Raw genomic sequence first — 9,317 nt, 5'->3', positions numbered from 1 at the left:
TATATATATACGTTGTGCAACTTTCCCGTTTCAAGCAATGCCCTTACATTGTATTTGTTTCTGTTCTAAACATAAAGTTGAAAGACCTTCCGGTGGAGGACTTCTTTTCATCCAGGCAGCTTGTAAGTATATGCGTCTTTGCATCATTGAATAATTCAAGGATTCCGCTGCTTTTAGGTCGATCGTTTACAGAGGGGATCGAAGCCTTAATTTCAAGTATAATAAACTGGAGTCATAATCTGTATCTGGACAGGTGTACTTTGTACCAATTTAGAGATTAGAGATACATAACAATATTTAACTTTGTTTTTACCTTCCCCAGAAAAGTTATCTTTTCGGTGGGGTTCGTGTGCTTGTGTGTGTGTTTGTGTGTGTGTGTGTGTGTGTGTGTGTGTGTGTGTGTGTGTGTGTGTGTGTGTGTGTGTGTGTGTGTGTGTGTGTGTGTGTGTGTGTGTGTACCGGCTATACAGATACAGATACATGTACTAACCCATCATTCCCACAGGGGTCTCTGATGAAGACAGGTGCCATCATGGGCGGATCCAATCTGATCCGCATCATCGCAGATGGCCGCTGGAGTAGTTTTGAAAGCATCAGACAGACATTCCCTTGCGACGAAGACCCGAAAGTGAGAAACTCTGTTGAGCTTACAACAACAACAACACCACCACTACACCTACTACTACATACTTTTACTACTACATCTACTACTACTACTACTACTGCTACTACTACTACTACATACTATTACTACTACATCTACTACTACTGCTACTACTACTACTACTACTACATACTATTACTACTACATCTACTATTACTACTAATACTACTACTACTACTACTACTACTACTACTGCTACTACTACTACATACTATTACTACTACATCTACTATTACTACTACTACTACTACTACTACTACTGCTACTACTACTACTACATACTATTACTACTACATCTACTATTACTACTACTACTACTACTACTACTGGTACTACTACTACTACTACTGCTACTACTACTACTACCACCACTACACTACTTCTATTACCACTTCTACTACTAACGTTACTACTACTACTACTACTACTACTACTACTACTGCTGCTGCCTACTACTACTTTTGTTTTTGTTGTTGTTACTCAAACGAATATCTTTGGTTGGAATGTAATGATTCTTATTTGACTTGTGATTTGATTTTTTGCATACACAATAGATTAAAACATGTTTATATGTTTATCGGTTCTAAGAAAAATATCTTTATTTTCCCGAAGGGAATGGAAGGCTGGAAAAAAGATGAACATTTTGGAGCACAACGTCTGAAAGGCGTGAACCCCACCTCGATTCGCCTGTGCTCAGCCATCCCAAGTGGGTAAGTAACCTCGGGCACTTTGCACAGCTCTTCCACTAGTCTAGCCCAGTTACTGTATGGAAACCTTTGCCTGATACAGTTTATTTAGTAACTCGATAATAGTGTAGGTAACTCTGAAACAGTCTAGGTAACTCTTAGCCCAACAGCGTTGTTACACTATAAAAAGACTGTAACTGTATGAAACATCAACCTTTCCAAGAGTGTAACCACCTTTGTTGATACAACCATGAAAGTTCATCTGTGTTGGTAGTTACATGTTTAGAGTTAAAACTTTAGATCCAACACAAAAAGTTTTCTCACCTAGAGCTTTCGACCAGTCACTCTGGTCTTCCGCAGTAGACTGACCCAGTGAGGCCTGTCACGTGGCTTCTTTGAAGTGCGACGTCTACACTGGGTCAAAGGTATCGGGTAGACGATGTCGACCCCCGTCGCCGTCGCGGTTCAGTGAAGGGTGGTAGGCCATAATGTAAAAAGCCTCCTTCACCTGTGTTGATCTTGCACAGATTTGGCGTGACGTCAGACATGGTGAAGCCTTCCCTCGAAGGCCTGGCCCTCGATGCAGCGATGGCGGCGAAGCGCGTGTACATCGTGGATCATTCGACCATGCCGACAACCAACAAGAACGGCAGACCTGTGAGTACATGAACATCTCTCTTATATTATGAAAATTATGAAGATGTTCTCCAACTCAAGACACGAAAACCAGAAATTTTCGACTGAATCACTCAGTCATAAAGCTGGTGAAGACTGAGTGATTCGGTCGAAAATTTCTGTATTTTTTTTCGTGTCTTGAGTTGGAGAACAGTTTAATTTTCATTATTCATTTTACCAAGTCAGATGAACTTTCATGCTAGTATAAGAATATCTCTTATATCCTTGTTCACTAATAAATAAATACATAAACTCCTGGCACTTTTGATCAATTGCTCACGTCACGTATAAGTAAAGTCTCGTGTGAATAAGGTCACCTGTTTGTAACCGTAACTCTGGCGAGATCACGTTGTGAAGTGATTGGGCATTAATTATCCTGGTGAAGGCGACAGTGGTCGCTGAAAATTTGATCTCTGTACAATTGTGTGTTCGAATAAAGTTCAACGTTTTACTAACAAATAAATAAGTTAATCATACATCTGACCCCCCAGATGTGCGCTCCCTATGGATTGTTCTTCGTTAATGGGAAGCAGGACCTGGTGCCTGTCGCCATCCAGCTGTTTCCTAACGATGCTAACAGCACGGAGAAACACCCGGTAGGTTTGATAGAATTAAGATCTTATTTACTCTCACTTTTTATGTCAATGAATCCTTCTACAAGGGGACTTTATTTTCGTAACTTGGTTTACATGTGAAATCAGGTAACAAGTTTATATGTGAAATCAGGACAAATGTGAGTTTTGTCATAATGAAGTCCAATTTGTTGATAACGGTACACCTGTAGGTGTTCCTGCCACCAAAGGATGGAGCCCCCGCCGGCCCCAAGAACACGTGGCTCATGGCCAAGATGTGGTTCAACTGCGCAGATGCAAACTACCACGAGGCCGTTCCTCACTTGGGTAAGCCTCGGCAGAACGTACTGCGCCTTCGGCAGGTCTCTTCTAAGGTCCTATTCGCGTATATCAAGGTTGACATTCCGTCTGTAGTTTCCAAAGGTAGTGTCAGTTATGATGCAACGGTGACCAAACATTCAGCGAAAGCTGTGAAAAATCGGGGATTTGCGCAGGCGCAGAACGCACTGTCGACGAAGTGCTCTGTATATCCGATTTGTCCTTTTTAGTAAAAGGTAAAACAAAAAAATCGCTGAAAATTCCACCGTTCCCAGTTTCTTTTGAGTTTTTATTCATTTGAGGGAAGTTATGCACCACTGGCCCACGGTTGTTTTGTGTGCATGTTGGAGAACAGTTTCCATTGTCAACGCTGTTTTCTGTGGTTCCTCACAGGATTTACTCATCTTTTGATTGAGGCATGCGCACTGGCAGCCTATCAAAACCTCGCCTCATCCCACCCGATTCTGCGTCTCATGGAGCCACACTTCATCTACCTTTTCCAGATCAACAGGTTTATTTATTTATTCATTTATTATTTATTGATCTTAAAACCGGTTGGGTGGTACCTTCAGTTTAAGACAACTGATTTCCAATGTAGACAATCAAGTAATTAAATATGAACAAAGAGTACAAGTAGTCAATCATTGGAAACAGGACATGTCCACCAAAACATAAAAGTCAAAATCATAAGGCATAATCACAGTCCGTGTCATTCCAGTCGAAAGATAAGGTAAGGTTATAAATATTTCAATTGCGTTGTATTGTACATTGGATATATCGTTTCTTGCCCTTTATCGTTTATGCCAATGATATTCTATTTGCCATGACGATACACTAAGAGGTTGAGCACCAGGCCTTTTAAGGTTTGAGCCACTCACACCGGTAAGGTCCCCTACTCTTTTCGAAAGGTGTGGTGGGTTCTTTAATGTGCGTGGGGTGTGGCTCTCCCCAAACACGGAACCTCCATTTAACGTCCTATCCGAGGGACGTCCCTAACCGAAGCTAGGTACTTATTACAGTGAAGTGAGGAAAGTCGTGCAAAGTGCCTTTCCCAAGGGCACAAGATCGGTGACAAGGTGGGGTTCGAACCCGGGACCTCTTGGTTCCGGGCCGAACACGCTAACGCTATGCCACACGACCCCATGTTAACAGCGCTGCCTTTTCTCTGCAGCTTGGCACGTCTCGTACTGATCAATGAAGGCGGCGGCCTGGATCGTGTCACACAGATCGGGAGCCAGGGCAGCTTTGAACTTATCAAAGAAAAGTAAGAAATCTACTATAAATCCTTAATCATAACGCAAAAGGGTACATGCCAACAATATTAATAAATAAATAAAACAGCAATCCCTGGCATTGTAATTGAACTCGTCAACTGTGTTTTTCTTTGAGAATCAACTTCATGATTTTCTGCATCTCGAAGCTATTTTGGTTTATGTTCCCCACAGACTGAAGACCTGGCGACTCGACATCGATGGAACACTTCCAAAGGATCTGGAAACCCGAGGGGTGAGAAATTTCTTTAACTTAACAAGACAAAGGTATCCACCAATTCCAGTCACATATTCATATAAATGTAGTCGTTTTGATGACTGTTTATGAATTTAGAAGTTTGTCCACGAAAATCGCCTACAGAAGACCACACCATAATACCTAAGACAATAGCCTTGAACTGGAGATCTGTTGAGGAAAGGAAAAGAGGCAGACCAAAAATACTTGGAAAAGAACTGTGGCAGACGTCATGGCGTCCATAGGACTATTATGACGTTAACTAAAGATAACACAAACGTATGTAATGAAACACGCAATTCAGCCTCCGGGCTGTGTAAGGTTTTTAAATCAATAAACCAGTAAATCACCATCACCATCATAGACCCAGATGGAAGGAAAATTCGTGGCCTTTATCTCATTAGGAATGAAGAAGAGAAGCTAGTAATCAAGTATGAACTAGAAAGGTAACATTTGCAAAGCAAATGCATAATGTTTACCTTCGCATATGGTCTGCTCTGTTAATTCCTACGCATACATATTCATATATATGATCAGACAAGAGTCTAAATCCCTCCTGCTATAAAATTGCAACATTATGTAACACAACACCAGTTACCATGGTGACAGACGTCAACAAATCAGGTCATTGGCCAGGTCAGCGGTCAGTGTTTGGAGAAGAATAGGAAGAGGAAATTGAGCAAAAACAACATGTTTTCCTTCGGTAAACATAATGATAACATCATGAACAGATTCTGGTCATCAGAAGTGTTTAACCTACCCTTGTGCTCTCGTCAGGTGGACGACCAAGCAGCCCTGCCGAAGTACTACTACCGTGACGACGCCCTACGCTTGTACAATGCCATCCACAAATACGTCACGGACGTTGTGGGGATTTTCTATGGTAATTAGCAGATATTGTTGCAACTAGAAACGTGATATTTTCAAGTACATAATATTACATTCACGTGGTCCGGCTTACTGAAAAAAAAGTTAGTATATGGTGACCAGACCCCTCCAACTCTGTGCTGCCACTTGCTACATAATACTATCCAACACCACAGGGTGTCTGCTACAGCACCAGTTACCTTGGTGGCAGGCATTGGTCCAGGTCATTGACCTTATTTGTTTAGAATGGTAGAAGAAGAAACAGAGCAAAGTGAAGCTATATTATGACCATAACTATCATTCATTATAGGGATTTAAAAAAGGCTTTTTGAGACGTTACCACAATCTCAAATTTGTCGCTAAAAGAGATCCAAAAACATTATCTGCTAAGATCACAAAACCCTCTTCTGAAAAACGTGGGACTATTCACTTGCCACTGCCTCTTAAGAAGCCCCTTTTAGCCGTATCATGACTATGTGGCCACTTGGAGCCAGCCATCGGGCATAAAGTTTGAATAAAGTGTTGTGTACATTTTCAACTGTCTACAGTCCTATGGCAGCTTACACATAGCTTACAAAGTTATTTGCGTGAACAGAAAATCATGATAGACTGCATTTCTTCCCAGATGACGCCTCGAAGATAACAGGTGACCCGGAGATCCAGGCATGGGCGAGTGCTCTTGTTTCCATGGGCATTAAGGTAACTTTTACAGTTGATTGTAGTTGATTGTAGTTTGTACAGTCTTTTGAGTAGAAGTTTTAATACTTTTGAACACCCACGAATACTGGTACCTTTAAGTACTACGGTCTATGTCACTCTGTACCTAACTTTGTGTTCTCAAAGGTTTAAATTTGTAACGCTTGTGTAATTCAGCCACTTGGCTGCCAATGCAATGTTAATAATGTTTACCTTCGCATATGGTAAGCTCTGTTAATTCTTATACAGACACATTCATATATATGGTCAGACAGGAGTCTTAATCCCTCCTGCTATAAAATTGCAACATTATGTAACACAACACCAGTTACCATGGTGACACACGTCAACAAATCAGGTCATTGGCCATGTCAGAGGTCAGTGTTTGGAGAAGAGGAGGAAGAGGAAACTCAGCAAAAACAATACGTTTTCCTTCGGTAAACATAAATATTATTCTATATTTCGTGCCCCCCTCCCCCTCTCCCCAGGGTGTTCCCGGTGGCGGGAAGTTTTCCAGCTTGGATCAGCTGATCCAGACGGTGACGTGCGTCATCTTCACCAGCAGCGCGCAGCACGCGGCAGTCAACTTCATGCAGTGGGACCAGTACGGCTTCGTGCCCAACATGCCGCTCTGGCTGGAGGGAAATCCACCCAAAAAGAAGGTCAGTACTTAGAGTTACAACTTTTGATCCAACACAAAGAAGTTCTCTCACCTAGAGCTTTAGCAACCAGTCACTCCGGTCTTCCTCAGTAGACTGACCCAGTGAAGTTTGTCACGTGGCTTTTTTTAAGTGTGACGTCAACACTGGGTCAAAGGTATCTTGTAGACGATGTCGGCCCCCGTCGCGGTTCAGTGAAGGGTGGTGGGCCCTGATGTATATAGCCTCCTTCACCTCTCTCAGGAAATACGAGACATGCAACTGCTGCAAACCCTCGGCGGTATAGCGTGTCAGAAGTGACGACAACCTCACCCAGCACAACCAGCTGTGAAGCCATGTAACTGGTCAACTACACTAATAATAATCAATGAGAAATATGATCATGAATAGCCATCTACGCTTTGTATGATTTCACCTCTTCCTCTCAGAAGAAGAAGGTCTGCTGTGCTCTTATGCAGAGCTTAGGGTGGTGCCCATCTCCATTTCGTAGCCCTTGGGCCACACAGTTGTGCAATGCACTACAGCAGGGGGCTAGTCCGCTGGTAGTACTGTGTGTTTGACCTTCCCACACCCTTTCTCGTATGTGCTGAGTGCTAAGCAGAGAAAGAAGTGTGTACCATTTTTAAAGTCTTTGGTACGACCCGGCCGGGGTTTGAACTCACGACCTCCCGGTTACAAAGCGAGCACTCTACCAATTGAGCTATTGCACCTGAATTATATTCCATTTAAAATTTCTTTTATGCATATTTAATCGTTGATAATTCTATTGCATAGGACGCTCTGACTGAGGAAGACCTCCTGGATGCGCTTCCAGGGAAGAGGAAGACAGTTGAGCTCAACCTTCTGACTGACGTTCTGAGTCAGCGGTCCACAAATCCCCTTGGAGAATTCTTGGTCCCGTACTTACAGGGCCCGCGTGAACTGGAGGCTGTTGGAAGGTATGCCCCCCAAAAAAACAGTTACTCAAACAACTGGACACGATTTTGGAAACGGTCAGACGTTTCAGCTAGTATCCACTACCTTTCGTAAGTGACTGAGAGACCAGAGGAGAAATGCAGGTTTATAAGCACAAACTATTGATTGATATGCAAATAAAGTGAAGACAATTTTATGAAATCCAAAAGGGAACAAAAGTCAGACAAGTCAAGACAAGATAATGCAAAAATTAGTCAAAAAGCTCCTGTTATGCAGAACAGGAGCTTAAGTGTTGTCTGTCCTCGGGGCTGGGAGTGCCAAATCCCAAGTGCCTTCCCTGACGCAGCCAGTTTCATTCTGCGGATCTTATGATCGCAGTGACTGGCAGTAAACCTTGGCCCAAGTGCTCATTAGCGAGTTTTTTTCTCCAACCCAGGAAATGTTGAGGCACATTCTAAACATCCGCGTGTAGCATATATTAAGTTTCTTTCTTAAAAGACTTAGTAGGGTCCATGTTTCATCACCGTATAACAAAATGGATTTGACAGTGGCGATGAAAAGAAAAATGATATTGCATGGGAAACTTAACTGCTTCAAGTTGTTTCATAGAGGCAGACCTTCTAATTCTACAGTTTCACCAAAATGTCTTTTCTTCTATATTCCTCAGGTTCAGGGATAGTTTGGCTGCTATCGCCAAGGACATCAAGAGTGAAGACAAGAATCAGCGTCACAACTCCTATGACTACCTGAATCCAGAGAACATTCCAAACGCCATCAGCATCTAGAAAACACCTTTCTGGATGAGAGGCATAAGTTCCAAAACTATGCCATTTCTTTAAAAATCATGTTCAACCAACTTGGATTTTAGAACCTAAGTGCTCGAATGCATAATTCAATGATGATGAGTGGAGGGTCTGCATGGGGGTTGGTGATGGCAATGACGATAGTAGATTCAGAAACAGCTGCAGTGCTTAACGGTTAATTGATGCGTATTCCAATAAGCACTACGTTAGATTTGCATGTAGACCCTCCTGTGTGTTTTTTTTGTGCATTTGGTTTGGAGGGTTGAGTTGTTGTTTGTGAAATTGCTTAATGGGTGGCATACTTGTACCAGTGGGTAATATGACTTTATCAGTGTGTGTGTGTGTGTGTGTTTGTGTTAATGCGTTGATACAAATGATAAGGTCTTTGCTGCCCACTAGCGACTTCATTCAGAATTGCAGTTCTCTTTACCTTTCATTGTGAACCTGGCATTGTTATGATTTTTATTTTTTGTTTAAGATCAGAAAACAATGAGTTATTGTATTATATTGTGTTTACATTCAGTAACATAGTTTATTGTATAGTCGTGTGAGAAAATATTGTTTGTGACAAACGTAATTCAGGGAAAGTAAATCTGTGCCCTTCCCTGCCAACGTGTGTTTGATGGCCAGAGAGAAACAAAGAAGAGATTCAATTTAATTTTGAGTGCCTTGTGAGTTTGTAAAGGACATCGTTGACATCAAATAAAAAGTATTTTCGTAATTCTCTGTGGACATTTTGATTGACACTATTAATGAGAAGTTTATTGCAAATCCATGCCCGAAGGTTAATTGCAAGTTACAAACATAAAAGAACATTGAAACAGAGTGTAAATTTTAATAACTTCAACATGTACATAATGAAATCTAATTGTCTAAAACTATTGCTATGTCTAAAACTATGTCTGAAGGGTTTGACTTCTCTTCTGTAAACCATGGAAGAGGTATAATGTCCCGCC

The 9,317-nt window shown here is 41.8% G+C and overlaps 1 protein-coding gene across 1 annotated transcript in view; it reads left to right on the top strand.

The window, feature by feature from the left end:
- The window catches only part of LOC109467523 (arachidonate 5-lipoxygenase-like), a 24,166-nt gene extending 15,084 nt beyond the window's left edge, over positions 1 to 9,082 (top strand). Inside the window, exons 11-24 of the mRNA XM_019765538.1 lie at positions 78 to 122; positions 506 to 628; positions 1,277 to 1,374; positions 1,878 to 2,007; positions 2,517 to 2,621; positions 2,810 to 2,924; positions 3,309 to 3,426; positions 4,087 to 4,179; positions 4,361 to 4,421; positions 5,199 to 5,304; positions 5,914 to 5,987; positions 6,473 to 6,646; positions 7,418 to 7,581; positions 8,226 to 9,082. Of these exons, the coding sequence (XP_019621097.1) occupies positions 78 to 122; positions 506 to 628; positions 1,277 to 1,374; positions 1,878 to 2,007; positions 2,517 to 2,621; positions 2,810 to 2,924; positions 3,309 to 3,426; positions 4,087 to 4,179; positions 4,361 to 4,421; positions 5,199 to 5,304; positions 5,914 to 5,987; positions 6,473 to 6,646; positions 7,418 to 7,581; positions 8,226 to 8,343 (1,524 nt within the window). The 3' untranslated portion in view covers positions 8,344 to 9,082. The remainder of the gene's footprint in view (positions 1 to 77; positions 123 to 505; positions 629 to 1,276; positions 1,375 to 1,877; positions 2,008 to 2,516; positions 2,622 to 2,809; positions 2,925 to 3,308; positions 3,427 to 4,086; positions 4,180 to 4,360; positions 4,422 to 5,198; positions 5,305 to 5,913; positions 5,988 to 6,472; positions 6,647 to 7,417; positions 7,582 to 8,225) is intronic.
- The last annotated feature ends 235 nt before the right edge of the window (positions 9,083 to 9,317 follow it).

Source organism: Branchiostoma belcheri, unplaced genomic scaffold (assembly GCF_001625305.1).
Source record: "Branchiostoma belcheri isolate BF01 breed outbred unplaced genomic scaffold, Haploidv18h27 scaffold180, whole genome shotgun sequence".
Lineage (NCBI taxonomy): Eukaryota > Metazoa > Chordata > Leptocardii > Amphioxiformes > Branchiostomatidae > Branchiostoma > Branchiostoma belcheri.
The sequence above is the reverse complement of the archived record's forward strand: the minus strand, read 5'-3'. Positions and strand labels throughout refer to the sequence as shown.